General features: G+C 38.1%; 2 protein-coding genes across 2 annotated transcripts; one reads left to right on the forward strand and one right to left on the reverse strand.

The window, feature by feature from the left end:
- Positions 1 to 5029: 5029 nt before the first annotated feature.
- On the reverse strand, positions 5030 to 11530 carry MDH1B (malate dehydrogenase 1B; the record flags this gene model as incomplete). The annotated part of the gene is made up of 8 exons (XM_079538881.1): positions 11420 to 11530; positions 10411 to 10545; positions 10105 to 10247; positions 8911 to 9413; positions 7686 to 7827; positions 6629 to 6783; positions 5845 to 5984; positions 5030 to 5134 (listed from the first exon to the last, which is right to left on the reverse strand). The coding sequence occupies exons 2-8, from the start codon at positions 10519 to 10521 to the stop codon at positions 5030 to 5032; spliced, it is 1299 nt and encodes a 432-aa protein (XP_079395007.1). The 5' UTR covers positions 10522 to 10545; positions 11420 to 11530.
- A 1154-nt stretch (positions 11531 to 12684) lies between these two features.
- Positions 12685 to 22297, forward strand: FASTKD2 (FAST kinase domains 2; the record flags this gene model as incomplete). The annotated part of the gene is made up of 11 exons (XM_079539369.1): positions 12685 to 13353; positions 13738 to 13841; positions 15022 to 15130; positions 16144 to 16267; positions 17875 to 18014; positions 18326 to 18498; positions 18909 to 19069; positions 19537 to 19758; positions 20579 to 20663; positions 21607 to 21721; positions 22178 to 22297. 11 exons carry the CDS (start codon positions 12685 to 12687, stop codon positions 22295 to 22297), a joined length of 2022 nt encoding a protein of 673 aa, XP_079395495.1.
- Positions 22298 to 23850: the final 1553 nt, after the last annotated feature.

Genomic DNA, 23850 nt, shown 5'->3' on the forward strand with positions numbered 1-23850 from the left:
TCATGATGCAACATCGTAATGTCAGACAGGCCAGCTCCTTGCAGTAGGACTGTTGAGCTGAAAGGAGTGGGTTCTACTCCACTGTTAGCATATCTACCTCATAATGAATACAATATGAAGGAAAAAGATCGTCCATCTACTAAAACATCACACCTGAATTAATAATGGTCACTAATAACTATTTCAACCAGTGTTTTTGGATGTATGTACCCTTTACTAATAGTAAGAGCAATTCCACAAAACAAAAAAGAATTATAAAACTAGTTACAAATGTACAGAAAGAAGTTCTATAATTATACATTCTAATCCCATTAACCCAACTATTGTAAAGTGCAGAACAACAGTAGCCTTATTCCGGTACCTTTGTGTAAAGTGCAAGAAAAGTAATATGCTTTAACCACCTCCATGTATTTTGTATGTCTATACAAATTCTCAGAATATGTTGTTTAGCAAATAAAACGCATTTTTAAACGTAATGCACAAGTAAGTTAAAATACAGGAAAAGACAAATCAGATCAAGTAAAGCAGAAATCTCTCAACAGATCAATTGACTTGCTCACAGAAGCCTTTCTTCTTTTGAAATGAGTCAGACAATGTATGAGCAACATTTTACATATGTATAAAATAAAGTACAATTACTTCTGTTTCCTTAAAAGGGTGAAAACATTCCATGTTGTGTTCAAAGCCTGAAATTACCGTCTCCTTGTAAATAGAGTAACAGCGCTTACCTTTATCTCAGCTAGCTGCTAAGAGCCCATAGGTCAGAAAACACCTTCAGAGAAGTCCAGTAGTTTTGTAGCACTTAGAAGTTGACTTCAAGACATAGTTCTAAAGGTTTTGCTTTTAAATGAATGCTGTTCTCAACAAATGCCTAGCAACAGCTCAGATCAAAGCATCAGGTAATTGTCTAAGCAGTCAAAACAGAAAACACTAATTAATTAGTAATAAATATCTTCAATAATTCAAGATAAAGCTTCTTTGATCTTTGTTTCAAAGCCAATTTTTCTTATCATCGGAATGCAATGTTTTTCAACTGAGGGGTCTTTGCGAAGCATCTCCCAGTTGCTGAGAAACAGTGTTGCTATAGAGAGGAAAAAAAAGGTGGAAGCTGGAACACTAAGGCAGTAAAAGGGCTGTAACAGTTGGTGCAACAACAAAGAGGAAAAAATAGTAAGCTCTAGTGTTAATGTCCTACAATAAGGAATGTTCCAATTACACAGGAAGCTTACACTCTCTTCAGCAGATCGAAATATGGAGAATATATATAACATTTTTTAGATATATCCATTTATCTTAAAGGCAATTTTCACGTTTCTCACTGTGGAACACATTTCTCAATATAGAATTCATCAAAGCTATGAATTCCCTGCATACAGAGCCCCAGCAGTAACTTCTGAGAAAACATGCACAAGGAATTACTTACTACTTATAGAAAACCCACATTTGTCAATATATGACTAGGTCTAACACGATACAATCAACTTTGAATATATTATCATATTTTACCTTTCTTATTATTTTTATTCTTTCATACAGACCCAAGAAAAGGACAAGAAACTTCAGTTTCCATTCTGTTATGTTTCCCTGACTAAAGATCTGAATTTCCTTGCAGGCCACTAATTAATTACTGCAAATTAGTTCATAACTATTAATTAGAATAATTTTGGATATAAGAGACATCCAAGACATTGTTTTCTCATTCTCCTCTAAAACACTGAGGTAAAATTCTTTATGGTTCACAGGCAGTAACTCAGAAGCCCAGTAAGTCTGCATAGAAACAAAACATTTCTGCAATATATTTCTCATTAACAGCTGTGTATTGTTTGTGCTTGAAATGCGCAGTTTGAACTGCTACCTCGATAGGAGGAGTAAAAGAATTCAAATATTAAAAAGACTATAAGATCATATTCCATATAGAAAAACATAAATTTAAACACATTTTACAGAAGTTCCTGACTTAGAATAAGAAACAAATCAAGCGCAGTTTGTAAAAACTACTGATAGCATCCTTCTCTCCTATAGTCTGCCAAGACACCCGGCTCCAGATTCTCCCACAGATTCAACCAATTTTCTATGCACACAGTTCTAGAAACTAATTCTCTAGAGAGCATTTCCACATGAAATTAATGATTCCTAGCCCTCTACTTCAAGCTTCTTACAACTCCTGCCTCTACAACTTCTAGGTGAACTTATCCATGAAGATGCTTGTACCAGTGAAACCTTGCTTCTCCCGTATATATTTTGTGTAAGAAACTACACTCTCGCTTCCATCTCTCCTGTGAAATCCAGGTTTCCCAAGCTCATTTTTCTATGAACTCCTCATTCACCAGCTAAGAACATAAACTCCTCTTGATTTCCTCGTGTAAGATGAAGGCTATCCCTGCTAAGAGTTTGAAGGTCCACTTGAACAGAAAAAATGTGTTATTCCAATTGCATGAGTTCCATTCAAGGAATAGAAAACTTTTTATTTTGCTTTTAACATTCACAACTGATAAAAAATTAGCAAGTACAATCATAGTTCATTTATCATAGTCCCCATCTTTTGAGATACTGAAGACATGAAAATTAAAGCAGTTCTTCAACAACCTGGTTTAGACAAGGAGCTAGTTAACGGTATGTCTGACTTGAAATGTATGAGCAGTCCCTATGAAACTAATGAAATAGAATAATAGAAATAAAAATGATCTTGTCACCAAGAAGATGCACGCAGTTAAGCTGTTGTGTTAAAAATCAATCTTGTCTAAGAATAAACATTCTCACATTGGAGATGTTTATCATAATCTACAATCACCATAAGAGGCGGGAATTTGGAATTATGTAACCACTGCTCTGTGAAGCGTTGCTGAAAGTCATACTAATATGAACATTTCAGACATGAAAGAGTTTTTTTTTCTAAACAGTTCATTCATCTGAAGAAGTTGGGCATAAATTAAATTCTAGACACATTAAATTGAGTGAATGTTTTTCTTTGGTCTCTAGATTAAGATTTACATTTATTCTTTTCTTGAGATATTTTCCACCGACTGATTTCCAAGATTTGGATGAAGCCAGCACAATAAAAGCTATGACAACACTTCACATTTCTTTCTAGTTTACTCTTTCGAACTATAGAAACATTGTTTTAGCATGGGAATTTTCACCATTTTCTCTTGAAGACAACTCTTGCTAAACTGAGCCAGTAGGACAAGCTTCCATCTCTGTAAAAACATAAAGCAAAAGCAGTACGTATTTTTGCTGATTTCCAAAAAGAGTTAAACTTGCAGGGAGATAAGCTTAGATAATTTTTGGCCCTTGATGCTAATGTCAGAAAAGTAAGAACTAAACTGTTAGTTGCCAGCAGTGGAGTGACTCACTTAGTATTTAAAACAGCTACAGGAACAGGGCTGCTCTAGAAAAGGAGTGCCACACAAGTAGACAGCAGAGAGGAGGACTCTCCTGTCTAACTGGGAATCATCTGTCTGGGTTAATCAAAATTACAATAACTAGAGGAATAAATAAATTCTGTATTTATCAGGAAAATCATCTTGTGTCTGTAGTTCTTTTCTGAGAAAAGAGCATGGATAACAGAAAGGCTGATGTGCTCACTAAGGGCTCTGTGCATCAGCCTCAAATAGCTGCCCCATTATTTACTCTGTCCCTTAATGCATTCGATCACAGGGTAGATAGATAACACATGCAAAGTGTAGGAACTGAAGTATTGGAAAGAATTCTAAAGGAAAAAGGGCAGTGGGATTCGGATGTAGAAAGAAATGGCTAGTACAAGAGGGAGAGCCTGGGAAAATGTATGCAAACGTTATGTTTGGGAACCTGATCATAAAGGCAATAAAAGTTATGTTGGAATGAAAAATAATCCAAACTATGCAATCTAGAAGGAATACATAAGGATAATACAAAAGGTCAGGGATAAGCACAGAAACATCTTATTTGCATAAAAGGACAAAAGGCACAAATGGGATATCAAAGGTAGAAGAGATACAAGAAAAAGAAATATTAAAAAAGAAAAAAAATGTACTGTAATCTGTTTTTATTTTGATTACTGAGATCAATGAGATCAATTATGCTTTCCTTTACACATTCTTAAGATGACTGACAGTTGAAAAGCAGCACCAAAGACATAGGAGAAATTATTCCCATTATTCTGCATGGGAAAAGTAGACCAGATTCAAGGGAGTTTTGCCAAAGCTGTACCTATGACAGACTTCTCACTGCTCCTAATCTTAGCAATGGATACTGTAGTTGTTCAATAGGTTTTTAGTTGAAACTTGTTGTATTATTGTGTATTGTAAAATTAATTAATGATAAAACTGGCATCTCATTAGTGAAGCAAAATGGGTAAATAATTTAAAATGTAGTGATCTTGAACAGATTTTTCACCTATTGTAATTGGAAGAAGTGACAGATGTGAGTGCTCATTACTGGCATCTGACATTGCCTTCTTTGTAGCAATAAAGAATCTCTTGGTTTTTTTTTAAAGTCTGCGCTCTTTGGGTGTCTCAATTTTTTCTCATTCTGGCTATCTTATAGATCACAAATATTAAATGAATTACAATAAGCAGAAAAATGAGGAGCTTGATTTCCAATTTGCTTTTTTTTTTTTCTCTGTTAGAAATTCAACTTTATTCCTGGAGGATAAAGAATAGTAAAGAATTGCCTCAAAAACCTTTAGTAGGTTATATGCTGAAAGTGCTTTTCCTGTAACAGTTACATAGTTTAAAAAGATGTTCTATTTAATAATAATCTAAAATAAAATATATTATATTCACTCTACGTTGGAAAAAAACCTAGTACTTTTATCCTAACTGTATTATTCATGCTCAGTTTTTATATTCATTATCTGTGAATGACATGAAAGAAATTTATAAAAATAAGGCATCTGCCATGCAGACTTCCTGCGGCATGTTCAGGATTTATCAGACAAGCACTTGCTATTTATGTTCCTCCTTGAACAATTTTATATTCAGTTTAAAGGAAAGGGGCATAAAATAAGAATTCATGACTTAAATTCTCACTTAAAACTTGGTGTTGTCTCTTATGGGGAAGAAAACCCACCTTGACACAAATCTTTTTTAGCAGTGATTTCATCAGCTCTGTAAGGATGCATTTCTTTTATTTCCTTTAGTGCAATGCGCTTTTCCTGAATAAAAAAAAAAAAAAAAGAACAGCTTTAATGCCCCCTACTTATGGTGCACTGAAGTGTCTCACACAAAATTAAAATATGTTCAAACAAAGATAATAGGCACATATAAACCACTGTGACTGAAGATGACAAATATTTTATTGATGGTAGGATGTGGAATTTGGGACCAGTCCTTTTTGTACTTTAATACTTAACCAAATTAAATTCTTTCTGTCTCACTAAATGACAAATAGCTAATGATGAAATTACTGCTTGCTGATTCTGTATTTACTGAAAAATCCCTTTTCATAATAATGTCTGGCCTTCATTCATCGAGTCACAGCCACGAGCTTCCCAAAAGACATGTTTCTTGGCACAGACCCACTCTGAGAACACAAAATTAAAATCAGCACCACAGAATGTAAAAGCTTTAAAGCTAACTTTTCAGTTTGTACAAAGCCTGCAGAATGTTGGAGTGCAAATTTTACATTTCCATACGTAAACTTATTTTATCGACTCCGTTTTGGGGAGCAGAACAATATTCTATTCATCTCAATACAAAAATACTACCTTATCTTTTTTAATACTGTTTTACACACATGAGCTCTAGTGCACAGTTTGCATATGCCTAACATCTGCAATAAGGGTCTCAGTAGCCCAAGTTACACTGCAATGTGCCCATAGGCAGCAGAATGGGCATCATACCATCAGATGCACAAAATCATTACCTGTATCAGATCATAGGATAAGCGTCCCAGAACTTCCCGTGTTTTTTCACTAATTTCTAATTCTGTTACAACTTCCCAGCTACCATTCTGGAACCTCACAGGCATAGAGAAGACAATCCCTTCAGGAATGCAAAACTGACCTGCAGAGAAGGAAAAACTGCCCAGACATATTATTTATGATTATAAACCACATGTTCAGCAATGTCAAGATTAAGCCCTACAAATTTGCAGAAGTTTGTAACCGTGCAAGATCTCAGTACAGAGACTGACTGCACAATTCAAAGACTAAAGGGCTTCCCTTTGACTGTAATTCTGAATTTTAGTTTGATGGACACATAACAATTTCACATTTTAAAAAGTGTAAATCCTTTCTTTCACACAAGGTTTAAATGGCTGTAGCGTAATACTCCGTTTATTGGCCCACATATTTTCACAAGAAGAGCATGCTTTTGTACCTTTAGCTCTAACAATTACAAAGATTCCACACACAAATCACATACATGAAAAAATCATTTAAAAGACTAAGTGACAATCTCCAACAAGATACTACCAACCTAAGAGACACTTTTAAGAAATGAATATCAAATCATGAGCTCAAGATAATTGTGACAATTGTGTAGATTTGCAGGCTATTATAGTGAAAAAAATTCTCAATTTCCAATGATACAATGATTTTTTCTTTATTACATTTCAGAAAAAAAGATCAATAAAAAATCACATTATAGAAATTGGGGAAGGCTACAAGGAAGCTATTAAAGATTACGTGAAGTAAAAGTAGACATACCTTCACTAAATATTCCCATAGAAACAATCTCTCCAGGAGGAGAACCATGAAACCAGTATCTTAGTGCAGTGGCTACTGCATGAGCAAGTAATATTCCTGCACAATGGCAGACACGGGAACTCTGTGCAGACATAAATTCTGAGTTGATCCATTTGCTGACAACAAAAAGAAGGGTGGGAGGGAAGCCCTGAGATGACTATAGGAAGAATAGAACAACAGAACTAAAATTAAGTGAAGATAACAGTTACAGTTTATTCAGGCTTTGCTGAGGGCAAAGCACTTGAAGGCAGAAAATAAGGTCTAGTAAAAAACGGCTGAAGAGATGACAACAAGGATTATTTGTCTGTGAAAGGTCATTTACTCAAGTTATGACCTCTATTATAATTACTATTTATATCTGTTATTGTCTTACGTAAGAATCCAGCCATGCACCACAATCCCTGCTTGGCACAGTACCAGTAAAGAACAAAAGAAATATCTGCTACCCTGTAAATGCTGGAGGGCTTACACCAGAGTGGGAGCCCTGCAAATCCAGGCCTGAGTACTTGTAACATCAGCTGTCCTCTCACTCCAAACATCCTTTCTCTGCTATTTCTCTTTTCTCTAGAAGCTATTTAGATGTCATGCATCCTTCTAACACACATTAACTAATCTTATGGGAAATTGACAACATCAGTTCCCTCAGGCCATAAATTCAATGTAATTCAGATACAAGATGCAGACACATGCTTAGCGTTGTTTCAAAGTCTTTTCATGCATACCAGACATCCCATTCACTATCCGGCTTTTCAGTATTTCTTGAAGCCTCCTATGTAGGAATATATAGTTCTAAACAAAGTTGGCAGAGGAATCAGACCTATGTATAGGAGGAGGAACTACTCAACTTCTTTTGCAAACTTAGTACTTCAGCTCAAGTTTTCCTTTATGTACAGTGCTAGTCAAAGACAAATCTTGAAAACAATCGTATTTCTTGATGTTCATTAAAAAGTTCAGATAAACTCAGATGTAAAGAAGTTATTTAATTTTACTTTAAAAAACAAATCTGTCCTGCACATACCTATCGTAAATCAAATTCAACAAAGGACGTGAAAACTTAGCTGGGCCCCAAACAGCACTGTCACATCTGTAAAGCTTTGCATGTGACAAATCAATGTAGATACAGCCAGAAATGTTGCCCCAAACAATCACATCTTTAACACCTGCAACAGAGGAAAATATACAGATTAACAAGGAGAAAGACAAATATTTTCACAGTATCGGTTGACCTGGATGAATTCTGGAAGTCCACTTGAAAATAAACTATTTTTCATTTCAGTGTCCTGCCTTAAATAGCAAAAATGTTTTCATCTGAAAATTGCATCAAAGTTCTCCATAACATAATATGAAACCTCATCATAATCAGTAATGGGACTTTAATTAATATCATGTTATTACATAAAATAAACAAAAGTTAGTAAATATTTTTGTGTTAGAAAACAAAACAAATCGTGTTACAAATATAGAACAACCTTCCATTTAAAGTTCTGTACAAGCAAATACAGACTGTTCAAAAGAAATCTATTAAAAATATTTCAAAAATGTTATAGCTTTGGTACAAAATGAATTTCTGAAATAAACTGTTGATAGACAATTCTGCCTGCTAACTTCTTTTTCTATATTATCAGGCTCCCAAATGTCACTGTCGTTGACTACCAGTTCCTTCCATTGCAGCGCTTGAGAGGATCTTGATGCTGAACAGACTGTTGGAACACAGCCCTGCTGTGCTGTCCAGAACTCTGTGAATACGACCAAGTTACGACAACTAATCTGAGAAAGAAAACCAATTAACCCAGAAATAATGCTATAGCACAAATTTCCCTCGCTCTTGTTATCGACACAGAAGCATGCTGTCATGTTTATTCACAGCTAGTTTGTGTCTCTCCAAAATAACATGCTGCTCGGTATAAATGTGATTGCAAGTTCTAGATCCTCATCTGCCACATGGCTCAATCCAGCTTAGTATATTCCAACATAGTAGAGACACAAGACTAGACAGGCAATGCACAAGAGTTGGCAAGAAAAGTAATTTTTATGGGATCAGGCAGAGATTCAGATAGCAGTAAGCAAACAGTAGCAGCTGCTAGTCACACCCTGGCATTCTGTACAGCTGTGCAATTCAATGGGTGCACTGCTGCGCTTGCATTTCTGCACGTACATCAACTGTACTGTTCTATGAAGTATGTGCTCTCAACATGTCTATCCACTGGATTCCCCAGATGCTCCCAGAACACACAAATACTCACCTGCTGTACTCATATTCAGCTTCCTGGCTAGCATGGCTTTAGATGCACTTTCCCAGGATGTTGCAACAGCAATGACATTTTCAGGCTTAATGGATGGGCCGTACGTGATAATCATCATTGCCTTAAGGTTTACAAAGCTTTTTCCCGTAGAAATTATTCTGACTCCATTCTTGGCATTCTTCTCAATCAGGGGAGCATACACTTGACAGATCTCACTCACTGTTCTAATGCAGTCCTCAAGGGTCCGGGTGTCTCTTTCTAAAACAATATCATCAAGAACAACGATAACATCAGCTTGAAGAAAAGCCTTATCTGTCTCAGTGTGCCCTGAAATACCACGGAGAAGTGGGAATGCCATGTCTTCAACTTCCATTACAACACCAGAAAGACATTCCTTAAACTGGACAGCATCAAGCAAATGGATGCTGATTTCCGTGGTCATTCCAAACACATCACCACTTGCCAGCAGAGGGATAAGCTGATAGCAGGTTGGAGCTGATGCACTGACAAAAGAAGGATACGGACAAATTATAGTTAACCACTGTACACTGCTTGTACAGAAGTGTTACATCAGTAAGCACAAAGATCTTGTCTTTGCATTTGATTATGTTTAAAAAGATAACTAGCTTGGATCCCTTATTGCGCTCCCATTTTAACATCTTAAAATTAAAAATTTGGGATGTTCTTTCATTTAAAGGTTTTTCATCCTATGCATTTCAAGTGATGTTGTCATTTAAAAATGTCACTGAAGAACTATGATTTTAAACTTTTTTTTTTTTTTTTTTTTTTTTTTTTTTTAAGGTATCTCTTGGATATTTTTGATGGGACTATGGGAAATACATACATTTCCATAGCTAGAACTGCAAAAGACTATTTAAATATTTCAAAAAATATTTAATGTAAAATATTTGCACTACAGCTTATTTTGTAAATAATTGCTTTTCCACAAGGTGCTCGAGGGGGCTCACTGACACCTGTTCACATCAGCCACTTACACTGGAACAAAATGCAACTAAAATAGAAATACTTTTCAATTCATACATTGAATGCTCATAGTGAGGGATGCAGGATCTAATTCAAATCAGCAAATTACATGGATTCATGTATAACCTCGGCTGGTTATATCTCACGTGATAAGAAAAACTGTATTCTTCTGCAACTGAGTGAAAATTATACTCTTTTTACTACTCTAACCTGGTGATCCAGATCTGCAAAGGGTTGATAAGACTTCTAATCTCTTCCTGCTCTTTTTCAGATTCTATGTGTGCTTGCAGGTTCTCCTCGGCAATCTCTAACATTTCCTCAGTCAGCATCATTGAGGTGATGCCGTAATAGTTCTAAGAACAAAAACAGATGTTCTCTAATCAAATGACAGCTCAAACACAGCAAGGGAACACTGGAAAAGATAGCTTTATTTTACGTTTGAAGGAGGAATAAAAATCAGCAATGCTGTAAGAAGATGTAAATGATGGGCTTACTGTATTAAGAGTTGCTCATTACCTGAGCGTGTTCCAGAAATTCATTAAGTCCTCCCAGAAGCAGACCCTTGCCTCCACGGTCCAACAGTTCTCTCCAAATGATTGGAGACCATTTGTGCTCCCATCCATTCATTTCACAAACATCATGAAGCCACTGCTAATGCAAACATCACCCCAGAAGGTTTTAATATTTGTTCACATGTTAACACTAATATGCTACAGCTATAAACATTATTCCCTCTCAATACATAATTACCAAGCATTTAAAACTTATCCATGTAACAGTGCGCAAAAAAAGGCAGACTGACACAAAGTTACACTGACATGCACAGCAAGTTACACAGACATACTACAATATTCCAGCAACAGAGCAAAATAAGCAACTTCTTAGTAATTTCCACCTGGTTTTACTGCTGTAATTCTGCTCTGTTCTCTTAGTGATACTGAACACAGAAATGTTGCAAATCAACAAGGAATCTCAGGATTCCTTAAGAAAGTAAGAAGGTAACCTCTGTGGGAGGTAAGTAGGCTGCAGAGGTTAACTGCTATTCACTTTACTATTTGAGTTACTTGGCTGAGGTGTCACGCAAAGTATAATGGGTAAAAACATCACAGTACCATCTATCTTGTTAAGTAATACTGCATTTTTTTTCCCAGTTTTTTATAGGGACCACACTGCAGATGCAGCAATATGTAAAATTGGCTTCAAGTAGAAAGAACAATTGGGCATACAGCAAAGTACTCCATTGAGTACAGGAGAAGCCTGTCCGTACTATAACTATCCGTACTTCCTATCAACTAAACAGTTTCACACGGCTCTCACCCTATGCCCCTATCCCCTGGTAAGACTGACAAGAACGCCAGACTCACAGCATCCAAACTTTCCCTCATGCTGGCACTCACAGCCAATGCTCTGCAGCACCTGTGCGCACCTACCCAGGCGCTAACGCGGGACAGCGAGACCCACTGGAGGTGAGCGCGCTCCTTGCCCGCGGAGTGCCGGGCCTTACGGCTGGATCTGCGCTCCTTACCTCCCACCTGTCGGGGTGCTGAACCACCTTGTGCACGCTGAAGGCCGGCAGGTTAGCCTGGAGGTAGTCGGCCAGGAGCTCGGCTCTGGCGTACTGCGGGCAGCCTGCCCTACCTGTGGGAGCAGCAACGGCACGGCTAAGGGAAGGCTCCGTGATACCAGCGAGTCAAACGCTCTTTGAATTGCTCCCGGTTGGCACAGAGCCTGCGTGACCGGTATCACACGAGTTCCTCTGGGAACTTTCTGAAGCGTCAGGGCAAGCAAATTACCAGCAAAGAAAGGGTAATTTCAGAGGCCAAACTCCTGCTCAGTTCAGCAAGAGTGTTTCGGCCAACGCCTAAGCGGTGCTTCACCGGACGAGCGAAGGGGAGCATAGCAGAGAGAGAAGCTTCCCGGTGGAGTGAGGGTGACAGAGCTGACTCGAAAGCGGCGGCGGCGGCGTGACGGACAGACGCCACGCTCAAGAGAGAGCGAAGGCGCGAAAGGCGGCAGAGCCGGCTGAGAGGAGCAGCCGCCGCAGCCCCACAGCGCCCAACGGCCGCCTCACCCGCCAGCACCAGCTTGGCCATGCGCGCGCCGCTCCTAACGGTCGGTTTGCCGTCGCGCGGCAACGCGCCGCAACCGTTTGTCCCTCGGCTCGCGCCGTCCCTCTCGCGAGGCTCGCTCAGGGCGCGCGCGCGAAGGGCGGCTGGGTGTTATGGCGCCTTGGAGAACGAGGTAACCGCTCCTGGGCGGCGGAGCGCGGTCCTCTGCAGTCACGCGCGCGTGTCGCGAGCTCTGCAGAGCCGCCGCACAGCACCCGTCCGCGGGGAGCCGGCAGGGGGCCGTTCGGCCTGTGCGGCAGCGGGGCTTTGCACGGCGGCGTGGCCGCCCCGGGCAGGCTCTGCCGAGCAGGCAGCGAGCGGACCCGGAGCCCCGTCAGGGAGCGGGCCGGCCTGCGGGGCGGGCGGTGGGAGGAGGTTCTCTCTCCCGGCGAGGTGGCTTTGGTCGCAGCATCGATCGGAGGAAAAGGTGGCGCCCGGCGTGCGGGAAGCCCAATAAAATCCTCTGCAGATTCGTTCCCAGCTGCTGCTTTTACATGTTTTTCCATGGCAGTATTACTTAAGAGCCCGCAAATCTGTTGCATATCAGTTCCACTTGACTTATGTAAATGTCTTTATGTTCATTTTCCAGGCCGGTTTCCAATGGTAGGATTTCTTCAGATCCCTGATCTTGAGCGAGCGTTTCACATCCATGTGTGAGACGCTGACAAAAATAAATCCTAAGATGGGTTACCTGCTGAAGGCAGTCAGGTACTTGTACAGGTGCAGCCCCGGGCCCAGACCGTCAGCTCCTACAAGCGGGCGCGTTGTATGGAGCAGCAGGCATAGGGATCGCCTGGAGAATGTGAACTGCAGGAAGTTGTTTCTAAATACTTTTCCCTCTCTACATGGATCGCCTCTTCGATTTCTGTCTCAAAAAGCAGATGTTTTCAGCACAGGTGATGAAGCACAGCAGGAAAAGAGTAGAGAGGATGCAGTGAGCAAGCAGGCTCCGCAGAGCTCCTTGGAAATGGAGAAGTTGGACGGTGATGCACAGAGCTTCGGAGTGAAGGCAGTGCTGGATCAAAATGAACAGTTCTTTAACAGACTCCATAAGTGCGCCTGTCCTAGTGACGTACTGGACTTGGCCTCAGAGTCTGCTTTCTCCATCAAGCAGTTCACCAACTGTTTAACTACCATGTGGAAACTCTTGAGAAAGATGTCAGAAGACCAGCGGCGCTACGAGAAGCGGCTCATCTTTGAGCACCCGGCCTTCGTCAGGCTTTGTCAGCAGCTGCTGCAGCACTCCAGGAGGATGACACGGGGCGACCTGGTGTTCAGTCTGCACGCTGTGGTGAACCTCGGTGTTCCTCAGAACACTCTCTTAGTCCAGACTTTGTTGAGGGTGTGCCAAGTAAGTATCAAAATCCCTCACAGAAGTTTGGGCTGAAATATCAGGGTTGGTTTTTTGAGGCTGTACAGCATCAGAGGGGTTTGGGTTACGTCTCTGGTTTACTCTGATGTTCGGAGAAAACGGGGCTCCCTTAGTTAATCAGTATGCACATCTGGTTTCTTTCATTTTTCAAACCACTGCCTGATTTCACACGTAACTGAGAGAAGTCTGAAAAATCGTTACCCTTTTCAAATGAACTTGGAGACTGTGGAGGTCAGTGGAGACTTAAGCTTATGACCTGACTTCTAATGGGAAGACAGGATGACGGGTACAAAGTAAGAGATTTTCTTTTCGGAAATTTTTACTGGTCTGAGGTAATCTAGCACTGTGAAAACTCTTTAACAGGAGAAGCTCAATCAACTGGATAACCGCTGTATGTCAGTTTTGGCCACTACGTTAGCCAGGATGGATGAAGACAAGAATGTGAGCGCTCTTCAAGCTGGATTACAGTGAGAAAATTACCTTACATGTGTTATTAGTATTTAAATATTGTTTGAATATATGTGTCTTAAAAATCATGGAGGGAATGTGTGTGCATAAAAGACATATTTAACCTGTAAGAAAGAGGTAATGAGTCTAGCTTAAATTATAAAGTATTTTGATTTTTCGTGATGAGAACAGCCAGGCCCTATTTCTTTTTAATTTAGTAAGGAAGAATTAAGATGAAAACAAGTTTTCATTTTATCTATCTGTGAATGCAGCAAAGCATTCAGGTGAGTGCTTTATCAGAATAACTTCTTTGACTTTAATGATTTTCCCTAAGCCAATGAGATTTGTATGGATATCCAATCTGCTGACTCATATGAGATTCTTTTTACTGAGGCTAGCACAGAGCTTGCACTAGTTTAGTTCTTTTGGTCCTGAGTCAGGACCTGCTCTGAAAAGGTGGATGTGTTAGTGACACACAAAAAGCAGGCTTTCCTGTAAGCTCAGGTACATGGTTCTTGTAGGTAGAAAGCAGGAGATCCACCTATAGGCTATTCTTCTGTCCATTTGAGGGAACAGCATCTGCAGCAATGAATTTCAGAGCAATACACTGCCTTAGACAGTGACACTTTGTACTTTGGTAGTTGCGTAGATATGATTAAGAGTGAATCAGAGACAACAGTTACAGTATCTGTAACAGTTACAGTATCTGAGCCAGAAAAGGCAGTGCTGGGAAAACAGAACACCTTCATCATGCACTTATGTGCTATGATATCTCCTTCTGTCTCTGCAGCTCACAGAACAGCTTGCTCTTTTTTTTTGCACAAGGTTGTTGTCATTGTTATAAAACATATATTGTTCTCTACAGAAGTGTTAATTCCTCGATGCTTAACTGCACTCACATTTGCAGTCACCTGTAGTAACAAGGAAGGTGTTTCTGATATTCAGAGTTTGTGAGGGACAGCACTTAGGTATCAGGAAGCATTAAAAAAAAACATATCACTGTAACAATGTAATGATTTCCAACTGAGCCACAGCTACATCATGTAAAATTGTGCTGGCCTTGCAAATAAGTGATGTAAGAGTAGGAAGGAATTACTGCTTTAACTTGGGAATATGCTAATGAAAAAAAATGGGGGTACCTACCTGCTTTTGCTGAAATGAGAGAACTGTCTCAAGGCCTTGCATTTCTTTCTTCCTCAGATTACTAGTAGAGCAGCGACTCCCAAGCATCACAGATATCTTCATACTGCAAAACTTGATGAAATGTATGGGAAAGGATGCTCCGGTCTTTCTGAAAAAGAAATTAGAGGTAAACTTGTCTGGAGGTTCATTTTTACTTCCACAAAGCCTGTGCTTTTGCTTTGTTTTGTAAATTGTGTATGGTTCTTTCCAGGTGCACAAAGAAATTACACAAAGGTTTTGGTGTATGAATCATGGTCCAGCTATATCTGTAAAAAGATCTTAAGTTTGAAGCTGGAGGAATTTATCCCATGAAATGGGACAGAAAGCAATGGAAATTGCACAAAAGGAGTTGAGACAGTAAAATAGTTGTTCCCTTGCCTCTGGGTTGGCCACCTAGTATTTCACAGAAGAATGTGTAGGCTGTTCCCTGATTCCCTTTACTAACCTGTAGTTGGAACACTGACATAAAACTGTATAATTTCTATTGTAGGTGCATTTTGTATTTACCTGTTGATACACATGAATATTGTATTTTTTTAATATGTATGAATATTGCTTTTTTTAATATCCAATAAAGCTAGACTCATTTTTGCTGTCACTTCTATTAGTCTAATTGCTACTTCTATAAATGAAGTCTATTCTGTGGTATCAGAGCTTCTGTGCCTCAATGCACATTTCAGGTTGGATGTTTGTATTAAAAATATTCTACTCAGTATGGGGTTGGATCCTGTTGAAGGCCTACAGCTCTCAAACACATCCAAACTAGTAATTGCAATAATTTAAATGCCAACTATGTTAATTATATTTCTGTTTCTTTTTTTTAAGAGTTAGCATAATGTATATATTCACAGCATTAGGAAATAAGTTTTACTGAGACTTCTTGTAAAAAATCCATGTAAAGGCAAATTGCTGTGAACTTGCTAAGTGACAGAGTTCTAGAACACTTGATCTGTTCTAATTGTGTTTTGAGAAACTGAAAGAGCTTACTTTATGCTTTTGCTTTCTGTTGCTCTTTTTTCTTACTTGTAAGTCTGAACAGGTTAAGAAATTTGGAAAAGTTTTGGTGAAAAGTTTTTCATAATAAAACAACAGTAGTGTATGTGGAGAATAAAGAATTTAATAAATTCTAATTCACTTTAGATGGCAGTTTGGAGAGAGATAGACCACATGACTTACCCAAATGCTCACCGTGTGTTTTTGGGTCTTGTTGCAATGAAGTATTGTTCCATTCCAATCCTGAATGCCTGCAGTAAAAAGATCCAGGGTAAGAAAAAAAAAGAAAAAAAAAAGAAAAAGAAAAAAAAAAAGTGTTTATTAAATTTCCCTTCCTTGTGCAAAGTTCTTCCTCATTATTTCTTTCACATCCCTTTCTTGATTTCCTTTAAAACTCAGGGAACATGTTTGTTTTACAGGATAAGACAGTAATGTGGAGTGATTTCATGAGTGACAAGACAGAAAATTACTGATGAATAATGATAACAAATAGTTCTTGTATTCTCTACCCTTTTTAGCGTTTCCTTGAATTACGTTGTTTTTTTTCTTTGATTTTCTTCTGCATGCATTATTTTGGAAAAAGAAGTGAAGGATAGCAATAAAAGGTAGATTTCAGATAAGTTTTTAAAACAAATCTGAATGGGAAATAGATATTGATAGATATCAATAGATAGATTGGTGGTCTAGTGCAATTTGTTGATAGACTAAATGGAATACAGTTCTTCCCTGTTTAGCTGGATCTCATTCTTGAATGCTGATTAATAATTGACCTCATGCTGCAGCTTAAAAGATCTAAATGAAAGTTATTGCTCTCACCTCTCTCCATACCTTTATAATGCATTTCTATGTATACAGAGTCTGCATGTATTTATTCACACTTAAAATACCTATGAACGTATGTCTCATAAACTATTAAGATAGTGAAACAACATTCTTAACATTTAGGAAACAAAAATATTTGGGTTGCTTGTACAGTCTTTATTTGTTCTGTGGATTAGGATGCAGTCTTTAACCACCTTCTACCAGAGGACTCTACCACACATAGACACAGGCTATGTGGCGTGCAGAGTCAGCAGCTACTCAGTACATTTTTCTGCATGTTCTCAGGACTTGCTGCATATTGTGCAAATTATGCTCTGGGCACAGTGATTTATTTCTTGGTAGAAACTTCTCCCTTTCAGAGCTGGGGATAGAATAGGAAGTGGAGAGAGGGCATCCTTTGGGGCCCATGAGGTAAGGGAACTCCCCAGCAGGTTTTGCAGGTTCTACTTAGTTGCTGGGGCTTTCAAGAAAGTAGTGCCCTCTCCCATATCTAGGGACCTGACTGTAATTGTAGTAACTATGTATTTCATAAATTGAGTTAATTTTTGCAGAAGTGAAGAAATGACCCAGTGGTGATATTCATTTTCTAATTAAACAGCAGACAGAGATTCAGGTCAAAGTGTCCTGTAATACAAGATTCCTTTGGCCTGTTTTTTTTTTTTTTTAAGAATACCTAGCATTACAAATCACTACATATGATGCAGAGCTTTCGTTGTTTTCAACTGCAGTTGTCAGTACTCAGCACCTCAAGAAACGAGGTGTTTCATGCTAAACCTAGAAAACCACTGAGCACAACTCAGAGGATGTGAATTCAGTTATTTTCCTGCTGTCGTCTTGAGTCCTCTGGCAGAGGAAGCAATGAAGTCTGCAGCTGATGATTGTACTATTGTAGCTGTGCTCTTTTCTCCTGCAGTCACTATCTTTTATGACATGCATGTCACTCTGCAGCACATAGCGTAGGAGTTCAGAGAGAGCATTGCTTTTTAGTACTTCATCTTTTTCAACTCAGGCTTTCATTGACTTGTATCATTTGTTCTTTTTTCTTTTATGTTACAGAGAATATTCACGATGCTCCGTTTTGGCAATTAATTCTTATTCTGGAAGCTTGTCACAGTCTACAGTACCGTAATATAAAACTGTTTTCAACAGTAGCAGACTATGTTAATTCTGTTGTCTGCCTCTTGGACAAAAGACAGGTGAGTTTGAGACCAAGTACTTTATAGTAGTAGCAATAAAATAAGCAATGTCTGGTTCATCCTGTTTTACCTTTTTTCACGTGTATCTTCGGTCTCTGGAACAGATATTTGTATGAAAGTCACTTTGAAATTCATGCAGTTAATTTTCATAAATGCATTTCTCTTTGTTGACTTGCAGATTAAATTAAGAAATAAAAGGCATATTAGGGTTTTAAAAGTTGCTTTCATTAAAAACCATTTCTTATTGAAAACAAAAGATAAGATCCACTTCACTGACTTTCTTGACTTTATAAAAATGTCTTTTGTTTTAGATTATCCTTTTTCTTTCTGCCTTCGAGTCACTTGGCTTTCAGCCCACTGAGCTGATGGGTGTTCTTGCTGAGAAAGTCACAGAAGACTCCGAATTCCTGGACTTGAAAAGCCTTTTGATTGTTCTTCGAGTGTATTCACGACTCAACTATATTCCCAGAGGCCAACATCATTTGTAGGTTTTCGTTTTAGAATGCCTGATGTTACATAGCTGTCATGGAGTAATATAAGGAAATGAATGGAATGGCAAGTGGTATTTGATTTCAATTGTGAAAAAGTCCATAATCTAGATTTATTAATCTGTAAGGTAAATTTGCTGTGCTTTTAGTATTTTTTTGTACTACATAGGAATTGTTTTCCGTAGCTGAAAATGGGTACTTTCTTGGAACTAGACTGATGAAGCTACTAAGTCTCTTGATAAGTAGCTGTAGCCTCAAAGATTCTAATGGGAGTGGTGAACTAAAGAACATAGGATTATACAAGATAATAATTATTTCTATGTTGTATTTTTGAAATTGTTTGAAAACTACATTTTATATAGTCTTATTTGTGTACTCAGCTACTTTCCTTCTGCTTTTGGAAAAGGTTTTATGAGACTCTTCACAGCTGCTTGAATAAGTACCTTCCCCAGATTTCCAATACAGAACTACTGAAGGCGGTGTATTCACTTTGCATCTTAGGATATCTTCCTCATCGTGCACTCGATCAGCTGCTGAAAAAGGACAACTTTGAAGAACTTGTGTCAGGTCAGGCCTTGCTTCATCATATTCTTTAAAAGCACAGTGCATCTCTGTACATAATTTGTTGTAATTGTACTAAAGTTTATAGCTTGGAAAAGTCAAACTCCATTAGCATTAAACACGACATTTGCAAGAAAAAGCTGACACAGTAACTGTGACCTAAGTGACACCTTATTCTCTAATTATGTGCTAAGGCATCAAGTTTGTTGTCTTGGGCTCCGTGGTGGCTACAGTTCAATAATTTGCACAAAAATGAATGTGAGGTTGGTGAAAATGGTAGAAGTGTGTTGAGAGGTAAGGGTTCCATATTCAAGATGTTCAGGCATCTTTAAAAATATGGGAAGTCTTAACATTTGTAAACCAGCTTTAGTACCTGGAATCTGAAGAGGTTCTGAATAGACTGTAAAAGATAAGAAAATGAAAAATCTTGTGAAGTGATACACTGGCTGTAAGATTTTTGTATTCATTTTCAGGTGATCTTTACAAGGAAAAAAGGGAAACAATGCTTCACTGTGTGAGAACATGTATGGAACTTGATAGCCCTTCTTTCATGAAGCCTGCATCTGTGCCAACTGAAAGCTTCTCTTCATTAGTATCTGTTCATCTCAGAAAGGCTCGGGAGGCACTGCTAGAACTTCTGGGAGATGAGAACATGTTTCGGCAAAATGTTCAGCTGCCATATGAGTATCATATTGGTACGAAGCCAAATTACTGTCATGCATGCCATTACTTTTTAATGTAGATTTATAATCCCTAAAATAATCAGGTGGTAACAATTTGCATGGCTTACAGGTGAGTAAAAGGTAAAATGACTGAAGACAGTCATTTAAAAAATGGTTTCTTTGATTGGTCAATCTTATTTTCCAGGATACCTGTTAATGTCAGTTTACTGCTTTTATTTACAAAACAGATTTGGACTTTTTTGTTGAGTATTAGCAAGCAGTTTTTAACTGCATATAATTCCACGGTATCCAACTGTTTCATAAAGTTGACATCTTAGTATTAAAGCTAAAGGAAAAACGAAAATTCACCACCTTTTGTTCTCTGACTTGTTTCTTCTCTTAAGATCTGGCTGAGTTCAGCTTTCATTTATGAAATGGAATATGATCTTTGAAGGGTGATCATTTCATAACATTTGGTTTCTTTTACATTTTCATTTATATTTACTAGCAAACTCAGATTATCACGTTGTTTTTTTTTTTGTGATATTTGTAGATTAAGTATTTCTAACTAGAAATCAGACTACAGGACAATCTGAGTAGGTTTGACAGACTCAGATCAAAACTGGTTTCTTTAAGATTTCATTTTCATAAACTAATGTCTGCAATTTAAAAAAAAAAAAAAAAGAAACAAAAAACAAAAAACCAAACCAACTCTTTTCCTGGAGGTGTGCAAGCTGTAGCTGTTCAGATTGGTTGCGGGGAGGGAAAAGCAACCAATAACTTCCAAATGAGCTACATAGGTTGTTAATTGTAAACTCTTGCAGTGTTTAACATTTTGTTGTTTTGTTTTCAGATTTTGAAATCTGGATGGATTCAGACAGAAAGAAAGTGCTCCCAGTAACTGCAGCAGACAGTCATGCTGAAATAAGTGCTCAAAGGTGCCTTTTTTTAACTGGATTTTTTTTCTAGCAGGCTAGTTTTGCTTCTATTTATTCTATCCAGTTACTATTTCTGCTGATTTGCAGAAGCAAAGTAGACTGTTTCTTATTTACGCTCACAGAAACATACAGAAATTGCCACACATTGAGTTGAGAAAAACAACTCATTCAGCTCAATACCTTCTTCTGACAGAGGCTAATTACATTTCAGAGAACGAGGCAGGAAATTTCACAGGAAGGAATGTTTCAACCTCTTATAGTAGATACAGATTTTGAAGTATGATTAAAATTGGGAAAAAAAAAAAAAAACCATTATGGTGTAAAATTCCAAGTATTTCTGTGTCCAATTAAAAATTCAGTTATTGTTCTAAGTCTCCAAAATTTGCATGTCAGTGATATATTTTTAGCAATGAATTCAGCTGCTGAAATACTATTTGAAAAAGCATAAGTCTTATGTGAGAAAAAAGACTTCTCGCTAACTGAAATGGGACATCCATCATTTCAGTAAGGCTCAACTAGAATTGGGTAACTTACCTTTGTGTTTTGGATCACTGTACAGCAATGTATTTTCTATAATTTGCTTTAGCTAGTGAATTGTGAAACAAGAACTGATTTCCAAAGTGTTCATTTTCTTGCCTTTCGAAGTGGGTTCAATGGCAAGAAGTAACTGATCCTGAGTGTTAGCAAATGATCAAAACAGGTGCACAAGCTGTCAAAATGTAGAATATTTCCTTCTTATTATGGGGGAAGTAGAGATTTAAGGACTTAATTCTGCTCTTTACCCAGTTTGGGTAAATGGGCAAAAAAAAAAAAAGTTGCAATTAAGTCTGAAGAAATAAAAAGGGATAATGAAATGTGTGCAGCCTTAATACTTAGCCTATCAGAAAGATACCTATGTATTCTGCACTACTGAATCATTGTCTTATACTCTTCTGGGTTGTAGACTGGCTTTTCTCTTTGTTCCTCCCTCTGCTTTTTGTTTGGGTACAACACACCCCCAAGGGAAGCTTGCAATGAAGAAGCGGCATCTAAGTAAACTGGGCTATCATGTGATTCTGGTAAGAAGAGTCCTTCTGTTTTCTCTCGTTTAGGTCATGTCATCAGCGCAATAATGACAATGTTTGTTTGGCAGAACGAGTTCTAAAGGGAATTATGGGCTTTCATCGCAGTGACAACAGTGTAGCATATCTACATAGAAGGTGGCTGTGTCATAACAGAGGAACTCTGAAAGACAAACTACCACTTAGTATTGGCAGTGAAATAAATATTAGCTCCGGAATAGGAAAAAAAAAAAAAAGCCAAGCACCTCAATTGTTTGTATCTAAAAATCCTTTGGCTTATGTCTGCATTTTTTTGAATTGCTATTTGTTGTTTTGTTTTAACAGGATTAATTCTTCAAATTAACTTCTAAAAATACAGCAAATCCCTGTGGCCTTGCCATCAGCAAAGGCTTGGTTTATGGGACAGGGTAGTTTACTAAAAATAATGTATCCTTTTGTATTCCCTCGTTCTAGGTCCTGAACAAGAGGTTTCAAGAACTGACCACTGAAGGTGCAATTGAGTTTTTGAAAGGAAAAATCTATTCTGAAAACATTTCCTCTTTTTCTGAAGTGAATTTGTATGATAATAATTAAAGTAAACCAACAATTGTAGGTCTCTGTCTTTTTCCTGTTTAAATAACAGACTGATTTTAATAGAAGATATGAGCGGTTTTTTGCATAACTGCCTACCCTGAAGTATTGAAGGTTTAGAAAAGTTTGTGAAGCCTTTAGAAAAGTTGTGAAGCCCAATGCCTGCTGTTGGGGGGGGGGAGGGGGGTAGTCCTTAATGAAGAGGCAGTGTTTCTTTAGTGAAACAACTACTTGATTAATCTGAAAAGTATCCTGCTATCTATCGCTGCTGAAATGCCATAATTTTATAAGCTCTTCCCCTCCCCCATGGCCCAAGTCAAACTCTTCCCTTCATGAGCTAGGTCAGAGTTTTGAACTCACTAGAATTTTGAAGCACAGTTGGAACCTGGCCTACAAGCAAGCACTAGAGGAATTTTTTCCAACATCCTGTCCCCATGGTCTTCTCTTTATGGAGAGCTCTAGCAAATAAGTCAGCCTAAGGGATGTATTTAAAAAATCCAAAATATGTGAAAAGTTCCTAAAGAAATCAACTTCACCCAGTTTTCAGAAGTTTGGGACAAAATTGGTTCCACTAGTTGTATGCTTATTCTTTTGAATTTTATTGCTCCACTGCTTCTGTAATACATTTTGAGGCTTCTAACCTCAGAACATGTTTGTCACATCCTTATAAACTGACTCTTGCTCCCTGTTCCCAAGTCTCCACCTCTTTTAAAGAGGTTTTGCAACACTCCAATTTATTCTCTGTATGTTACGATGCACCTTCACTGGTCTGTTGTGTATTAAAAGAGAATAGCATGATGGAATTTATTATGTTGGCAGAGGCCTACACATTCAAAATAACTTCAGACCTTTGAACTGATAAAGCAGAGATAATTGGTACATCTTTTCTCTTCTTGATAACATTTCCAGATAAAATACCTTTATTGTGCTGAAGCTACTGGAGTACAGAGCAAGAACATTGGAAAGTCCAAACATACCTGCATTTGTAAATAACAGGTTGTTTTATTTCTTCAGGGCAATCAGATCTTCAGTCACAATTTTTTTTTTCTGCCATAACCACAGTCAAATAATCATTAAGGGAAACAGCAATACTTTCTGCAGTGACTGTACGTTACCCAAAGGGGGTGTTCTTGCTTCACTTGATAATCTACAAGAACTATGTTCTTTGTCTTTCTGGAGTACTATGCACACGTGGATAAAATATTACAGTGATGAGATGAAGTGAAAAGGAAGAATGCTTAAAAAAATTCACAGTGCAACTTTAAGCAGAACATACAGATAAGAATGCAGTGCACACTTACGAAGGAAACTAGCTCAAATGCCAGTCTGGTATAAAAAGCTCAGACAACTGCCCAACGTTTCAGTCCCTGAAATGCAGCTGAAAAACAAAACTTACGCAATTGTAGTGCTTAATAACTAGACCAGAGTTAATCTTCTAAACTTGGTGTGAAGTTCATTGTGCTATTTTTGTATTTGCTGCTTGAAGAAAGTATTGTTTACACAAACTCATCTGTAAATCAGATGGAGGACCATTCTGATGTTCTGTGCTGGCTAAC

The sequence above is a fragment of the Tetrao urogallus genome, assembly GCF_951394365.1.
Source record: "Tetrao urogallus genome assembly, chromosome: 8".
Classification (NCBI taxonomy): domain Eukaryota; kingdom Metazoa; phylum Chordata; class Aves; order Galliformes; family Phasianidae; genus Tetrao; species Tetrao urogallus.